Raw genomic sequence first — 18,383 nt, forward strand, 5'->3', positions numbered from 1 at the left:
ATAAAAGGCAAATTCTTTTTCTGTAACAGTAGGCAGCTGAAAAGTGCAAATATGATTATGATGTCAAAAAAAACAGCTGCAAAGTTTATACCTGTTGGAAGAACCAGGTGTTGAGAAGAGGTCTATGGCTGCTGTCGTGCTGATGTTTCCACCAGAGTTAGAAATGGGCGATGCTGCAGTTGTCGCAGCAGATGGATGGGATTTCTTTGCAAGTTCCCTCAAGCGCTGTTCCTGTTAGAAAACAATTCTAACTATTTAACAGACATGAGAAAACAGTTTTTAAACTGGCCACAAATAAACTCAATATATCAAGTGTTCAATTTAGGGTTTAAAATTAACTGGAATCCATTTAATTCAGCACACTAAGATGTAATGAACATATAGGGTTGGTATGTTCCCCTTTTGAATTTTCACAATAACATTAAATATTACACTTCATATTGATTTCTTGTCAAAATGATACTTCAGATTGTGGAAGAAATAATGCAGGACTCAGGAGAAAGTAAACACTAAGTAGTATCCAAGTAGAGTGTGACCTGGATATGCAAGAATGGAACCAAGCGAGGGCAATCCCACTGAGGTGGGAAAGAAGAGGCGCTGGAGGAGGATGGTGTGGTTGACCACATCAAGGGCTGCAGGGAGGATGAGGAGATAATGCACTGCGGTCACAATCACAGAGGATGCCATTTGCAACTTTGATTAGGGCCATGGCAGGGACAGAAACAGATTTGAAGACATTCAAACATGGATGTATGGGAAAGATAGGCACGGATTTGGGAGGCGACAACAGTCAAGGGCTTGAGAGAAAAGGAAGAGGGAGTTTGGAGATGGAGTGGTAGCTTGCAAGAACAAAAGGGGTCAAGGATGGGATTTTTGAAGAGGTTGGTGATGATGGCAGCGGATTTGAAAGGAAGGATAACTAACCAAGGAAAGGGAACCATTTACAATGGCATGAGCATGCAGGCAAGGAAAGGAAAGAGAAGATCAGTGGTCAGTAGTTTAGTGGGAATGGGGTCAAGGTCTCATGGAGAAGATAAGCTTGGAGAGGGCATGAGATATATGACTGAAACAAGAGAAAGATGCAGGTTCTGGGGAAGCCTGGGGGGGGGGGGGGGCAGGGAGAGGTTTGACTTGGTAGGCAAGGGTGGGGGAAGAGAGAGAAAGCCAGAAGCAATTGAACGGATTGTCTCAATAAGTCAGTGAAGGTGCAAAATAGTTTAGCTGAACATCTCAACTTTGCTAACAAGTGAACAAGCCATAGGTAACATGGCCTTGAACTTCTATTTTTGTCTTAGGAGCAGAGTGGGGGAAGATGGAGGAAGAAAAACAAAAACACAACACACCACCTTGAGCGCTTTCAACCGGGCCTGCTCTTCCTCCAAAGCAGCTTGTTTTTCCCTCTCATCCACTCTGCTAAGTGACATGCCAGTGTTAGAAAGTGATGAGACTGCATTTGAAAGGGTGCTAGCCCTGGAAAAACAGAAAAAAGTAAACATTAAACCGGAGATGCAAATAAACAATTTTTTTTAAAAAAGCACAGCAGTGACAGGCCTTTACGGTTCAACAAAACTCCTATAAGTACTTTCATAACTTGTACAGCAAACTGTATGCCTTTTGGGATTGAAGAAATTCTATTTCTAGGCAAGTTTTTAAAAATACTTATCCATAGAGATCAGATTAAGCTTCTCAACACAGTGAGGAAACAGTCAGTCAGAGCTAATGAATCAATGCAACAGAATGATCTTGTACACGCTTTTATAAACTATAATCTTACAAAAGTCTCCCAGACTCCAACAAAAAGGTGATTATGAAAGTTGTAGAATTTTTTTCCAAAACCCATAAGGAAAGTTTGATATTAGCAGGTGCCTATGTGCTGGGTAGGACATACAGCTGGCAGGTTATTTTTTCCATTCTCCTTATAATGCACAATTGCGGTTTCCTCCTCATCCTCCAACATTCTTGAGAGTCTCCCCTTAAGAGCTGCGGCTGTTGCTACTAGAGGAGGTCAGAGGCTGGGTATTCTGCGGCGAGTGACTCACCTCCTGACTCCCCAAAGCCTTTCCACCATCTACAAGGCACAAGTCAGGAGTGTGATGGAATACTCTCCACTTGCCTGGATGGGTGCAGCTGCAACAACACTCAAGAAGCTCGACACCATCCAGGACAAAACTTGATCAGCAGCCCATCCACCATCTTAAATATCCACTTCCACCACCGACACACCATGGCTGCAGTGTGTAATATCTACAGGATGCACTGCAACAACTCGCCAAGGCTTCTTTAACAGCATCTCCCAAACCCACGACCTCCACCACCTACAAGGTGTAGGCCAACAGGTGCATGGGAACGCCATCACCTCCAAGTTCCTCTCCAAGTCACACACCATCCTGACTTGGAAATATAATAGCTGTTCCTCCATGGTCTCGGTCAAAATCATGGAACTCCTTACCTAACAGCACTGTGGAAGTATCTTCACCACATGGACTGCAATGGTTCAAGAAGGCAGATCACCACCACCTTCTCAAGGGCAACTAGGGATGGGCAATAAATGCTGGCCTTGCTAGCAACGCTCATCTCCAAAGAATGGATTAAAGAAAAGTGAAAGAGAATAGATCAGTTTGAGTATAGTGGGTTATGAAATAATCCTGCTTCCAGAAGTATTCTCTGTCATTGGGTATGGGAGATTGAGCGAAGTACTCAGAAGCATATTAAAGTTTAACTTATACGGGCACAACTTCCAGCTTGCCTACTGTAACGTTTTTTCAAAAACAGCATTAAGAAGCAAGCAGGCACTGAGTGAAGAAAGTGGGAACACTGATGACGGAAGGATCAGAGATATGGGGCTCGATTTTCAAATGGCGACGGGATGGCAGCAGGGTCAATGGGCAGGTAACCCAACTAATAAAATCTTGGCGCAGCTTGCCCCTGTGCTGCTCCATTGTGCCTTTTTGGGCTTTGCTGCAGCAAAAGCCTTCGCAATCGCAAGTTAATTGGTGGCCCTCAACATGGCTTCCGGGTTTGCTGCCTGAAAGCTGCGCAGTGGACCGACTGCGCACCTGCGTGACAAGCTGTCAGCTAGAGCAGCTCTATTTAAAAGACCAGCGCTCCAAAGGCTTTTGCTGCAGCAAAGCCCAAAAAGGCACAATGGAGCAGCACAGGGGCAAGCTGCGCCAAGATTTAATGACACCTTACTGCAGCAGCTACTGGCCGGGAGGAAGGGGGGTGGGGGTGGGAGAAGAGATGTGTTTTACCCTGCGGACAGGAGGAAGCACCCTGCCTCCGCCACCTAGAAGGCCTGGCTCGAGGTGGCAGAGGTGGTCACCAGCATTAGCAACATCTCCCACACCTGGGTCCAGTGCAGGAAGCGCTTCAATGACCTAACTAGGTCAGCAAAAGTGAGTACACTTACTGATTCTCCTGCATTCCGTGATCTACATTATCATTCCACCCCCTCCCGCCCCACCACAACTCATTCTGCACTGCCAAGACTACTCAACCACATCACTCCTCACACCCACCTAAGGCTCATCCTCAACTTACCTGCACTTCCTCACCTCCCCATTAGTCACCCCACCACCACTCACCCCAATCCCCATCCAATGTGATGTCTGTCTAATACTCACCCTCTGATGCATCCTTTCACGGTCAGCCTCACCCAAAGCAATGCATTCATTGGCTGGCTACTTCATCACTCACTCGTCTGTTCTTTCTCCACTTGTAGGAGAAGAGAGCCCAGAATGCACGCGAGAGGACGAGGACTGGAGGGGGAGCCACAGCAAATAGTGGTCCTCTGACGTGGAGCAGGAGGCGCTGGAGATCAGCCGCACCCGAGTGCCTGTCCATCGGGGACGCAGAGACTGGCACCCCACAAATGTCTGGTGACAACTTTAACATTCATCACACACATGAATTGATGTTAACAATGCTTGCCGTGTTGAACACTCATCGCAACATGACACTTCTGTGATGATACTTAATACTGCCTTCTGTTCTCTTACAGGCCCTTCAACAACCGCAGTGACAGCAGAGGGCGATTCCTCAGAGGAGCGCCTGGCATGAGGGTGCACAGTCACATCCTAGCAAGCCATCCACCAGCTCACACCTCAGTGGGTCTAGTAGTCGTCAGTCAGTTGGGTTGGCACCTGGTGAGTCACCACACACAAGTGAGCACGAGCAGACACAGGTGGCAGGGACAGCTGCGGAGAGTCCGTGTCGGTGGGTGCACTCCTCTCCAGGCTCTGCTCAGCTGGACAAAGATGCTGAACCCCAGGGGCCATCCTTTAAAAGGAGAATGATGGAGGTACAGCAGCATATTTGAGGGGTGCTGGAACAAGTGCCATGCACACTCTCCACAATAGTGCAGAGGATAGAGGAGTTCAACTCCTGAATTAGTGGAATGGCAGCACAGGTAAGTGCGGGAATGTCTGCGACGAAGAGAATGGCAGCCTCCGTTGAGCTTCAAGCACGGATCACAAATGAGTCCATTCAGGCCCCGACAACGGTCGTTCGGATTCAGAGTGAGCAACATTCTGCCGCCTTAAACAGGCAGACAGATACACTAGCACTGGCCTTTACAAAGCATCACACATATCCTCCAAACTGTTCTCCAGCAGAGTGGTAGGAGTGATGTGGGCCTGGCCCAGGGGAGGAGGGATGATAGTGAAAAGGGATATGGAAGTGGAGACGCCATTCAAAGCATTCTCACGTCTCACCCGTTGCCCCCCTCTCAACCAGTACCTGCAATGCTGCCTCCTCTCCAGGTGCTGAATTTGCCCCTGCACAGGTGCAGGAGGAGCAGTCATTGGAGGGGCCCTCATGGGCTCCAAAACCCAGAGGGCATAGGCTGAAAGCATCTAAGCAGCCAGGGCATGAACATGAGCAACCTGCCACTACCTCTGCTGCAGCCACAGGGATGCACCACGTAGAAGCGGTAAGAAGGGAAAAGCTAAGGATTTGTGAGCACGAAGGGTATGCACAAGGGTATCTGACAGACTTATGTTTTCCATTTATATTTGGTTCTGGTTATATTCACATTAATTGTTATCATTCTCACTACTGCCATGTCTTGCCCATTCTTCACTGGCTTTTGAGATAGGGCCTTTTCATGAGCTCTACCATGAATGGTGATATTTGATGCCACCCATTGGGTCACTTTATAGTGGGTGTATGTGTAGTTGCAGGATTGTTTTGTGCAGGGAGGTGGGGGACTGGTGTTGGCGCTGCTCTTTCCAGGTGGTTTGAGGACTGGACTCAACATCAGAAACTGCGAGGAGAACCGTTCACACATCAGGGACTCCCTGATCTCACGAGCAACCAGGTGAGCTGCTTCTCTGGTTGTGGGTCCTGGTCCTCCTCCATGTGGATGGGGCCTCTTCAAGCAGCACCCCCCTCTGTTGCACCATGTTGTGCGTCTCACTGTGTCCGGTGTATATTGAAGCGCTCCCCCAGAACAAACAAGGTACCTAAATCGCATCTTGAGCAGCCAGATAGCATGCTCAATTGTAGACCTGGTGGCAATGTGGCTATGGTTATATCGACACTGTTGCTCAGTGATGGGGTTCCTCAGGGGAGTCATGAGTCACGTGGGCAGGGGGTAACCCTTGTCCCCGATGAGCCAGCCCTTTAGGGCGTTCAGTGTGCGGAAGAGCCACAGGATGTTAGATTCCCTCAGGATGAAGGAATCTTGGTAGCTGCCAGGGAATCTGGCGCACACGTGAAGGAATCTTTTGCAATGGTCACAAACGAGCTGAGTGTTGGAGTGATACCCCTGTCTGTTGATGAACAGTCCTGGCTCGTGTGGAGGTGCTCTTATTGCTATTATAGGTGCAATCGATTGCACCCTGCACCCATGGGAAGCCAGCCACAGAGTGAAATCCCACTGCCCTCTCCGTCTGGCTGAGGTCTTCCATTGGGAAGTTGACATATTGCAAGGCCCTGCGGAACAAGCCATCGGTGACCTGCCTTATGCACTGGTGTGCAGACGACTGAGAAACCCCAACGATGTCCCGGTGGCACCCTGGAATGATCCGGGGGCGAAGAAGTTGAGGGCAGTGGTGACTTTGACCGTGACAGGTAATGAGATGCCGCTCGGCACAGCTCAGCATGAAGGAGGCTGCAACCATCTGGCGAGTCACTCTCAGCCTCCGTATGCACTGCTCCTCAGAGAGGTCCAGGAAGCTAAGCCTCGGTCTGTAGACCCTGTGGCGAGGGTAGTGCCTCCTGCGACGTCGCTCTCCGTTGTTGCCCTCTGCTCTTGTGCAGGTGCCTGTGGCGCAGCACTGTATTGTGAAGCTCCAAGTGCCGGACGTGCACGTCGTGCCTGGTAATGTTGCTCGTCCTCGAATGTAGTGGTGAATGTAGCCATGGCAACCCCCCATCCAGGTGTCGTCAGTTTGAAGGGGTCTGAAAAGTTGGTATATGTGGGGAGAAGAATTCTGAGTGGAAACTAAGAATTTTCAGTGTAAACACAAAGATCTCCCAGCTAAAAGTTGGTCTGAAAGAAGAGTGCTCTGCTGCAATAACCCACCTGTCAAACAAGCATTTCAATGTCCAACTGGCTGCTGGCTGAAACATGTCTCCTAAAACATGGGAGTGTTTCCGACAGCAAGGGAAACACACTGAGGCTGATTGAGGCAGGGGACCGATTTTTCAATCGCCATGAAATTAACTACTTCAAATACTTAAACTATCTAAATAACTGTCATGCCCCAGCTTTAATTGCCGGTGAGACTTCCGCATTCGTGAGGTGCACACGCACAGACGCATCTGTGAGGAAACCGGAAGTCGGTGGGTTGGAGCCGGCTTCCTCACCCGCTCAGGATTTCCCTGATTTTCGAAGCCCCCCTCGTCCCCATTGCACTTCAGCTTGAAAATCGAGCCCCTGCAGTGGGTGAGGGGAAACAAATGAATACATTTGTCTGATATTTTTCCCAATTAATTAAATCCCACGGTTCAAGTGGCCACCAATTACAGTGCTACCTAGGTAAAACATTGGGGGGGGGGGGGGGGGGGCGGGGGAGGAGAAGGAGGGGCTGTGTCTGAACAACAGGCAAAATTGACAAAAACAAATTACATCTAATTATTAATTCACAGACAGGTATTTAAAAATGTTATGCAATCTTGGCATGAGGGAAGAGAAAACGAAAAGGTACACTTTGAAAATAAAAAGCATTTATAAAAGTAGTGAGTATTGTCCTTTAGTTCTGTTAGACTACTTCAACATCTGACATTTTGCACTTTGGCTAGAAACGGAGCAAAATGCAAAGAAAAGCTACAAATCCAAATTTAAATGCAGTTTTCCTCAAAGTCTCAAAGTTTAATGAATTGTGGTCACATGGCAACAACAGGATGTTTAATGTGGTCGAGTTCCCATTCTGCCTACTTTAATGGTTAAAGGGAACAAAGAATTAGAATGAAAAACCTTAAAATCAAGTTTGACAATTGATTATAGTAACTCAGAATATCTGGGCACATTGTTCCTTTCACTGGTAGTTCCAAAATTATCCGGTCTTGAAAGGGATCAAACAGAAAAAGTTTTAAAAACATTTAAGTGCTGCTCCTTGACGACATCATCCGAACAAGTCAGATTCCATACGTACGCTGATGACCCCCAGCTCTACCTCACCACTACCTCTCGGTCCCTCCACTGTCTCATTTATCACACTGCTTGTCCGACATCTAGTACCGGACGAACTAAATATTGGGAAAACTGAAGCCACTGTCTTCAGTCCCTGCCACAAACTCCGTTCTCTAGCCACTGACTCCATCCCTCTTCCTGGCCACTGTGAGGCTGAACCAGGCCGTTCGCAACCTTGGCATCCTATTTGACCGATATGTGCTTCTGACCACATAACCGTTCCACCACCAAGATCGCCTACTTCCAACTCCGTAACATCGCCCGTCTCCACGCCTGCCTCAGCTCATCTGCTGCTGAAACCCTCATCCATGCCTTTGTTACCTCTAGACTCAACTATTCCAATGCGCTCCAATCTTCCACCCTCCATAAACTTGAGCTCATCCAAAACTCTGCTGCCCATATCCTAACTCACTAAGTCCAGTTCTCCCATCACCCCTGTGCTCGCTGACCTACACTGGCCCTTCATCAGTGAACGCCGCGATTTTAAAATTCTCTTCCTTGCTTTCAAATCCCTCCATGGCCTCACCCCATCTTATCTATGTAACCTCCTCCAGCCCCACAACCCTTTTAGATCTCTGTGCTCCTCCAATTCTTGCCTCTTGTGCATCCCCAAATTTAATCGCTCTACCGTTGGCAGCTGTGTCTTCAGCTGCCTCGGCCCTAAGCTCTGGAATTCCCTCCCTAAACCTCTCCGCCTCACGCTCCTCCTTTAAGATGCTCCTTAAAACCTACCTCTTTGACCAAGCTTTTGGTCACCTGTCCTAATACCTCCTTATGTTACTCTGTCAAATTTTTTGATAATGCTCCTGTGAAGCACCTTGGGATGTTTTACTATGTTAAAGATGCTATATCAATGCAAGTTATCTTAAATTTCCCCAACAGCTATCCCAATAATCGGGATCTGAGAGACCAGCGCAATCTTTCCATGCTCTTTTTTGGAGCTGGTCAGTCCTCAAAGCTGAGCTTGATATTAAACTAAAAAACTTATTTCGTTAAAAGTAATTGGACTATGCTGAAAATATGACACTGCTTGTAAGCATCTGATTTGAGTGAAATGCTCAGTATTCAACTTGGTAAGGGAGAGGAACTGCCCAGCATCTCGACACCACCATTCCACATAATTTGAACTCTGAAAATGTATACAGATAACCTTCAATGGCAGCACAGATTTTCATAAGCCGTTCAGAAACTGGGATATTGAACAAAACAGGGTCAAGTGTAAGCGTATGGTTTCATTTACGGCATCGACAATTTACAAGCTCAAATTCTCAAATCCAATTTCAATGATCTATCCATACAGCATGCTTCAAGTTATTGGGATGATACATTACTATCCACAACCCAAGAAAGGCAAACAGTCATAGAATCATAGAAGTTACAACATGGAAACAGGCCCTTCGGCCCAACATGTCCATGTCGCCCAGTTTATACCACTAAACTAGTCCCAATTGCCTGCACTTGGCCCATATCCCTCTATACCCATCTTACCCATGTAACTGTCCAAATGCTTTTTAAAAGACACAATTGTACCGGCCTCTACTACTGCCTCTGGCAGCTCGTTCCAGACAATGTCAATTTTTCCAAAAGAAATAGTTATTTGCTGATTGGGTTATTGTTCAGACACATTTCACAAAAGAAACTGTATAAGCAGAGGAAAGAAAGAGGGGCCTTCAATGAATTTTTTCCCCATATTATCTGGGTCATTTAATACTATCTCTTCTCTCGGTCGAATGAGTTGCTATGTGCTTTTACTTGCTTTAATATTCATAAATATGTGGATATGTACGTTTGCTCTTGATGAATTTCTCCTTGTTACGCCTCAGTGAGCATATCCATCTTTCAATCACATCGCACAGTGTAGCGGAGTTGTATATATCAAGGTAAGAAGAATGAGGAGACATAATATAAACTAAGTGGTGCAATTTTGAAGGGGGTACAACAGACACCTGGGGGTGTATGGACACAAATCTTTGATTTGTCAGGACAAGTTCAGAAGGCTGTTTTTAAAAAAAAGCAGGAGATCCTGGGCTTTATTAATAGAGGCAGAGAGTACAAAAGCAAGGAAGTTATGCTAAACCTTTATCTTCCACATTCACCTGAGGAAGGAGGAAGCCTCCGAAAGCTTGTGAATTTCAAATAAAATTGTTGGACTATAACTTGGTGTTGTAAAATTGTTTACAATTGTCAACCCCAGTCCATCACAGGCATCTCCACATCATAAACCTTTATAAAACACTGGTTAGGCATCAGCTGGAGTATTGTGTTCAATTCTGGGCATCACATTTCAGAAAGGATGTGAAGGCCTTAGAGGGTGCAGAAGAGATTTACTAGATTAGTGCCAGGAATGAGGAACTTCAGTTATGTGGGTAGACTGGAGAAGCTGGGGTTTTTCTCCTTATTACCTCAAAAAAGGTAATAATCTCTGGATTAGTACCTGAGCCACACGCAAATTGCCATAGGGGCAAACAAATTAGAGGGTTAAATGCGTGGCTGAAAGAGTGGTGTGGGAAGCAGGGGTTTCAATTCACGGGGCACTAGCATCAGTACTGGGGAAAGAGGGAGCTGTTCCATTGGGACAGGCTCCACCTAAACCAGGCTGGGACCAGTGTCCTGGCCAATCGAATAACTAGGGTGGAAGATAGGGCTTTAAACTAATAAGGTGAGGGGTGGGAAAGAGGGTTGAGTTAAGGGTAAATTTATAAGACTAAGGGGAAAAGTCAAGGCTGTAGAGCAGAGTAGCGATTTGGGTAAAAACAAGCTGAGTTTGTCAAGAAGGGACAGAGAGTTTAAGCACGGTAATAGGGCATTAGTGACTAAGGTCACATCAGGGAAAAATAGTAAAAAGTTAAAATTAGTGCATTCAGATATAGCGCCTTTAAACATTCATAACAAGATAGCTGAAATTAATGGCAGAGAGATAAATGGGTTTAATCTAGTGGCCATCATTGAGATGTAGTTGCAGGGTGACCAAGGTTAAGAACTAAATATTCCAGAAAAGATAGGCAAAATGGAAAAGGGCAGGGGGTGGGGGGTAATAAAGGATGAGAAAGAATCTTAGCTCAGAAAATCAGGATGTAGAATCAGTATGGGTGAGGCTAAGATAACTAGGGGCAGAAAACACTGGTGGGGTTGTTTATAGGTCCCCTAACAGTAGTTATAGTATTGGATAGAGTATTAATCAAGAAATTAAGGAGCATGTAACAAGGGTAATGCAACAATCTTGGGTGACTTTAATCTTCATAGACTGGGCAAACCAAATTAGCAAAAGTAGTTTGGAGGACAAGTTCATGGAATGCATTCGAGACAGTTTTCTAGAACATCGAGGAACCAATTAGGGAAAAGTCTATTTTAGATCTAGTATTGTGTAATGAGACAGGGTTAATTAGTAATCTTGTAGTAAAGGATCCTCTGGGAGGAGTGATCATAATATGATCAACTCTATGAAATTCTGAGAATCATGCAGTTAAGTCCAAAACCAGGGTCTTAAATTTAAACAAAGCCAATTATGTAGGTATGAGGTGCGAGTTGGCTACGGTAGATTGGGAAATTATATTAAAAGAAATATTTCATAGTTCTCAACAAATATACATTCCCTTGAGGAACAAAAACTCCCATGGGAAAAAAATGATCCAACCATGGCTAACTCGAGAAGTATTAGATTAAAAGAAGAGGTGTACAATGTTGCCAAAAAGAGTAGTAAGCCTGAGGATTGGGACGGTTGTAGAAATCAGCAAAGAATGACCAAGAAATTGATAGAGGGAGAAAATTGAATGAGAGTAAACTAGTAATAAATATAAACACAGATTACAAGTATGTAAAAAGGAAGAGATTAGCAAAAGCAAACATGGGTCCCTTAGAGGCAGAGACAGAAGAGAATGGGTAATAAGGAAACAGCAGAGACGTTAATATATTATATTATATCTGTCATCACAGTAGAAGACAAAAAACATACCAAAAATAGTGGGGAACCAAGGGTCTAATGAGAGTGAGGAACTTAAAGTAATTATCAGTAAAGAAAAAATACTGGTGAAATTAATGGGACTATTTGGTTAGAGTTAAACAATAGAGGTGCCATTTCACTACTGGGTATATTCTATAGGCCACTAACTAGTGGGAAGGATATGGAGGAGTAAATTTGCAGGGAAATTACAGAGAGGTGCAAAAGCCATAAAGTAGTGATAACGGGGGACTTCAACTATCCTAATATAGACTGGGATAGTAATCATAAAGAGCAAAGAGGAGGCGGAATTTTCGAAGTGTGTTCTGAAGAACTTCCTTGACCATTGCTTTTCCGGCCCAACGAGGAAGGATGCATTGCTGAAACTGGGGTTCTGGGGAATGAGGCGGGCCAAGTGGAGCAAGTGTCAGTGGGGGAACATTGAGGGAACAGTGATCATAGTATCATAAGGTTTAGAATACCTATGGAAAAGGATGTGGACCAACCTAAAGTAAAAATACTCAATTGGAGGAGGGCCAATTTCAGTGGGATGAGAACAGATCTGGCCCGGGTGAATTGGAATCAAAGACTGGCAGGCAAAACTGTAATTGAACAATGGGCGACCTTTAAGGAGAAGATGGTTCAGCTACAGTCTAGGTACATTCCAATGAGGGAGACAAAAAAGAGATGGAGATGAAGCAGAAAAAAAGGGACATATGACAGATGTCAGGTTGATTACACAAGTGAGAACCAGGCTGAATATAGAAAGTTCAGAGGGGAAGTGAAAAAGGAAATAAAAGGGGCAAAAAAGTATGAGAATAGACTGGCAGCCAACATAAAAGGGAATCCAAAAGTCTTCTATAGGCACATAAGCAGTAAACGGGTAGTAAGAGGAGGGGTGGGGCTGATCAGGGACCAAAAAGGAGATCTATTCATGGAGGCAGAGGGGACGGCTGAGGTACTAAATGAGTACTTTGCATCTATCTTTATCAAGGAAGATGATGCTGCCAGAGTCTCAGTAAAGGAAGATGTTGTCGAGATACTGGATGGGCTAATAATTGATAAAGTGGAGAAGAGGAGGTACTAGAAAGGCTAGCTGTACTTAAAGTAGATAAGTCCCGGTCTGGATGGGATGCATCCTAGGTTGCTGAGAGACGGGTGGAAATTGAGGCAGTTCTGGCCATAATCTTCCAAACATCCCTCGATACAGGGGGTGGTGCTAGAGGACTGGAGAATTGCAAATGTTATACCCTTGTTCAAAAAAGAAACCCAGCAACTACAGGTCAGTCAGTTTAACCTTGGTGGTGGGGAAAATTTTAGAAACAATAATCCAGGACAGAATTCGCAGTCACTTGGACAAGTGTGGATTAATTAGGGAAAGCCAGCATGGATTTGTTAAAGGCAAATAGTGTTTAACAAACATAGAAAAATAGGAGTAGGCCATTCGGCCCTTCGTGCCTGCTCCGCCATTTAATATGATCGTGGCTGATTCTCTATTTCAATACCATGTTCCCACTCTCCCCATACCACTTGATGCCTTCTGTGCCGAGAAGCCTATCTAGCTCCTTCTTAAATATATTCAGTGACTCGGCCTCCACAGCCTTCCGTGCTAGAGAATTCCACAGGTTCACTACCCTCTGAGTGAAGAAATTTCTCCTCATCTCAATCCTAAATGTCCTACCCCATATCCTGAGACTGTGACCCCTCGTTCTGGACCCCCCCAGCCAGGGGAAACATCCTCTTGCATCCAGTCTGTCTAGCCCAATCAGAATTTAAATGTTTCAAATGAAGTCCCCTCTCATTCTTCTAAACTCAAGTGAATACAGGCTGAGGTGAGCCAATCTCTCGTCATAAGACAGTCCTGCCATCCCAGGAATCAGTCTGGTGAACCTTCGCTGCACTCCCTCTATGGCAAGTATATCCTTTCTTAGGTAAGGAGACCAAAACTGCACACAATACTCCAGGTGTGGTCTCAACAAGGCTCTGTATAACTGCAGTAAGACATCCTTGCTCCTGTACTCAAATCCTCTTGCAATGAAGGCCAACATACCATTTGCCTTCCTAACTGCTTGCTGCACCTGCATATTTACTGTCAGTGACTGGTGTACAAGGACATCCAGGTCCCTTTGTACATCAACATTCCCCAAACTATCACCATTTAAATAATACTTTGCCTTTGCTTTTCCTTCCAAAGTGGATAACTTCACATTTATCTACATTATACTGCATCTGCCATTATTTGCCCACTCACTCAACTTGTCTAAATCGCCTTGAAACCTCTTTGCATCCTCCACACAACTCACAATCCCACCTAGTTTTTGTCATCAGCAAACTTGGAAATATTACTTTTGGTTCCCTCCTCCAAATCATTGATCTATATTGTGAATAGCTGGGGCCCAAGCACTGATCCCTGTAGTACCCCACTAGTCACTGCCTGCTACCCCAAAAAGGACCCATTGGGAAACTGATACACAATATGAACCAAACAAGACAAAATGTATCAGTTGAATGGCCTTTTCTCATTCTTATTGTGGAGGATCAGCTAAATTTGCAGTGTTAATGGGGCTCTTGACTTGGAGACCAAGTTCAACCTTACACAATTAACTTAACTTACACAATTGGGATTGCCCCCAGAAGCAACTTCACCAGTCTCATCTACATCATTTAAAGAGAAGGTTCCCTGTCTGCATCACTCAAACATGGTTCCTAGATCGGCATCCTAAAGAAATGATGGATCCTGCTATCCTGACAAGGAGTTTACTTTTCCGTTCCTATCCATTGCAATGACAATGTATGCGATATAAAGCAACCATATTAGTTTAGATCAATGCAAATTACCTGCTAGCAGCTGTCGAAGAGTCTTTAACCTTCTTCCCTTCCAATGAAGCCAGATGCTGTTCTAATGCATCAAGAAGGCTACTTGGTGCCTATGATGCAAAAACAAATCTGTCAGCTACAAAATCATGCAAACAGTTAAGTTTAAAAAAAAAGTACCATATCTTCAATCCCTCAATTATGAATTTACTTAGCATAGTCTGTTGCCTCTAAAATGAGGAGAAAAACTGCATCTAAAAAAATTGCTTCTTTAATGATTAAATTTTGACGTTCTGTGATATTAAAATGAACCATTGTTGTTCTAAAACCAAACGTTATAACATCTACATTGTTATATCAGCACACTCCAATTTGTTCAGCTGGGAAAATTTTCCCAAGAGCATTTTATTGGCACTGAAGATTCTATCAAACAGGGATTTATGAGCTGCTGGTCAAAACTACTAGTTTGCTGCTGACTGTACACATGAATTTTTTTTTTTTTAGAAAAGCACCCAAATGAACATTATCTCACCTAACTGTATTTACCATTAAAGTTAAGGAACTTTTTGCTCGTTAAATCAGTCAATTTTGTCATTATAAAAACAAAATAACCACTTTAAACTTGCTGTTTGGAAACACACTCGGCTCCATTGCCAATTGGAGATTTCAAACATGGCTGACACAGGGATTGCTAAAAAAGCAAGTTTCAAAATTAAATACATTAGGTTTTCTATATACTACTACAGGAATGTTCAGCTCAATTTTCCCTTTATAAATGACAAATTCAAGTAAACAAAAAAAAGAGAATATGCAAAGGAAAGGACTGTCATGAGGAAATGTTTCCTCAGATGGAAAAAGTCAAAAAATATCAGCTTCAATAGATTATATTTTGAGGAATGGATTCACATGATCTGAAATCAGTCTTTATAATATCTCCATTGTATTGATTTCAGACTGAACGGAAAATAATAACTGTGCAAGTGTGCTATTGCAGCAGACTGCTTGCAATAAACTATGGGAATTACAGTTATGTAATATTAATTTGACTTTTTAATTCCATCAACCTGAAAATCTCATTTATCTTTTCAGGACCCATTACTATCTCACAGCTTGCTTGTGTCAGGTAAACTTGCTTTACCAATCTCCCTGGACTGAAGTTGTGGACAATAAGCTATTTGGAATTTTGTATCTCCTGGGTTACCTCAAGGTAAATTTGCAAAGTTTTGGTTCCCCTTAGTGAATTATTGTCCTTGTGGCTCTTTTAATGCTTTGCAATTGCAGTGCACATCAATGGTTTGAACATAGGGCTAGATGGAATGGTATCCAAGTTTGCAGAAAATACTAAAACAGGAGGCATAGTAAATAATTCTGAGGACCAAAGCTGCAAGGGGATATTGATAAAATGATGGAATGCGCAAAAAAGTGGCAGATGAAATTCAATGTTAGTAAATGTGATGTGGTACATTTTTTGTAAAAATGGAGGAAGGCTGGGTCATGTGGAGAGCAGTAGTTGAAGTGGATGAGGCCATAAAAATGCTAATGGATACTGGGCTATGTGGCAAGAGGTATGGAATATAAAAGTCAAGCTGTAATGGTGAATCTATATAAAATCTTAGTAAGACCACAGTTGGACTACAGTGTGCATTTTTTGCTCCATTTTTGCTAAAGGAAGGAAGTTGAGACAACAGAGAGGGTACAGTGAACATTCACTAGGATGCTGGCTGATATGAGGAAATACAAATATGAAGACAGACTTGAAAAATTGGGGCTGGTTTCTTTAGAGCAGGGAGGAGATTGAGATGTGATTTGAGAGATATTTAAAATTATGAAGGAATGGAACAGAGAATATAGAAACAGAATGTTTCCAGTGATTACACAGTGTCTAGAACAAGGGGACATAAAGGTCAAATCTTTAACAGCACAGGAGAATTTTTTTTTGTAAAACAGGGAGGGTTGTGATGCTGTCAAATGCACTACTAGAGTTACTGATTGAAGCAGAGACTGTCAATATTTAAGAATAGCTTAGATAAGTGGTTGAAGAAAAGGGTAATGAAGCGATCTGAGAGAGTAGGACAGGCACATGGGATTAGGACCACTGCTCATATGGAGAACAAACACCAACACAGACTAGCTGGGCTGAACAGCCTGTTTCCGTGTTGCAATTTAAATGTTATCCACTGCTGCCAAGACAACCCACGGCAATTGGGTGCACTCTTTTCATCTCAGCAATAAACCTTTAATAGTTTTATTTTATCTATTTATATTCTAGATAATGGCAAAACTCAAGCTGAAACCTCCAAATTGACTGTTCATGTTGAGCAGGTTTCCAGAGACCAGGATTCCATTGCGAACCAACAGTGAAAATATTAACCAAAATCTCATGTTAACATTGCAAAAGTACAAACTACTGCGATCCTCATTTTGAGACTGCTTGCACACGTGTAGTATTTTTTAAAAAATGCTTATTGAAATTTATTTTTGGGCAGAATGTTTCAAGTTATGCATGAAAGCAAGGAGCAAATGTAGATACTTAGTATCTGCTAGTCACATAGAAGCAAGATGTTTTATCCAGGTGCAAGTTCGGTTTAAAATTCTAAACATTCCCTCCCGTCAAATTGGAGAAAAATTAGTATACATTTCAGCCGAAGTGTTCAGAAGATTGTCGTCATTGCAAGTGAAATGCGAAAGTACACAAAGAATATATTCCATCTCCAAAAGTTTAAAGGATTCCAAGTATAATCTTCGCTACATTTCTGTGGCTAGACATGGAAGCATGCATCTTCACCAAGCCTCAGCATTCCCACTCCTCACAAATACTGAGGAGTGGAACAGTGGTACCAACAGCTAAAGCTCCGGTTTTTAAACATTGAAAAATTAAATATATGCCAATTTGTGCAAATTCTTGAGCATTCTTTTAAAGACTTTTAATGAATAGCCAATCCAAACACCAATATCCAGGTTCTTAACTAGTCCACAAGTGTTTATCATCAGAATCTGAGGGGCAGGATGAATTGTGTACACTTTGTCATCAGCTGAACTGTTAAGTATCACAATCAGACTAACCAGCCCAAAACTTGAACAAAATAAAGCACTCAATGCATGGCAAACAGGTCCAACCAATAAAGAGGTGCCTACCTGAGAAAGGTCTGGTATGTCTCCCCTGTCAATTCCAACTTGCTGTGTTGAACAAAGAATACCATAGTTGTAACAAATAATCTGCATATTTAAAAAATCTTGAAATTTTAACAAAAGTGTGCAGTTCAAAAGGAAAGCTTACTTCTGCAACTTTAAGGAATTCTGAGATCCTTGTCATTCTAGTAAGGAACTTCTTATAAATATCAAGAGCCTCCTTGCACTGGTTTTTCTTCATATCAAAGTATTTCTCTAGAAGGCAAAGGTTAAATGTATTAACAGTTAACTGTTCAACACAAACTGTACCTTCTTATGGCAGCCAACTAAAGGTTCCGTATATAGGTGCCTACCAGTCACAGTTTAAGACTCAAGTCTCAGGTGTGATCACTTGAGCCCACCTACTACCATTTAGTCAACATTCTGTCAGGTCACCAGATGGACCAACCTGCTGTTGAGAAATGTTCAATCTCAATAAAGGGAAGAACTGATGACCATTATAGAACAAGCCTACTGCCAGCTGAACTCTCAGCACTACTGATTATGGATGTAGAAAAGACTACAGCCCACACTGTCACGCCTGTTTTCACTGCAAGAGGCTGCATAGTGGGACCCAGCTACCATGAGGAATAAAATGGAAAAAACACAGGGCTAAAAATATAAAAACAATAGCATACATGTTATCTTGTACCAGCTAGTGATAAAACATTTTGCCCAAACTGCAATTGTATAAATAGGTAATGGCGAACACAAGAAAATCGAGAATCATACAGTCATAAATCACAAGAGCAAACATGCAGCAAATTGTCAACTGAATTCAGAAATAAGATTTTTCACTAATGAGTTCTACCCAAATTAACACTACTT

The 18,383-nt window shown here is 43.3% G+C and overlaps 1 protein-coding gene across 23 annotated transcripts in view; it reads right to left on the reverse strand.

Moving 5' to 3' along the window:
* picalma (phosphatidylinositol binding clathrin assembly protein a) overlaps positions 1 to 18,383 on the reverse strand; it is a 133,717-nt gene that overhangs the window by 51,796 nt on the left and 63,538 nt on the right. For 12 of the 23 annotated variants that reach the window (XM_067986302.1, XM_067986294.1, XM_067986299.1 and 9 more), the window contains exons 7-11: positions 17,665 to 17,771; positions 17,523 to 17,564; positions 14,412 to 14,500; positions 1,344 to 1,470; positions 92 to 231 (exon numbers count right to left, since the gene is read on the reverse strand). In XM_067986302.1, coding sequence (XP_067842403.1) covers positions 92 to 231; positions 1,344 to 1,470; positions 14,412 to 14,500; positions 17,523 to 17,564; positions 17,665 to 17,771 — 505 coding nt within the window. The remainder of the gene's footprint in view (positions 1 to 91; positions 232 to 1,343; positions 1,471 to 14,411; positions 14,501 to 17,522; positions 17,565 to 17,664; positions 17,772 to 18,383) is intronic. The other 11 variants (XM_067986307.1, XM_067986305.1, XM_067986306.1 and 8 more) reach the window with 1 other exon arrangement.

The sequence above is a fragment of the Heptranchias perlo genome, chromosome 6 (genome assembly GCF_035084215.1).
Source record: "Heptranchias perlo isolate sHepPer1 chromosome 6, sHepPer1.hap1, whole genome shotgun sequence".
Classification (NCBI taxonomy): domain Eukaryota; kingdom Metazoa; phylum Chordata; class Chondrichthyes; order Hexanchiformes; family Hexanchidae; genus Heptranchias; species Heptranchias perlo.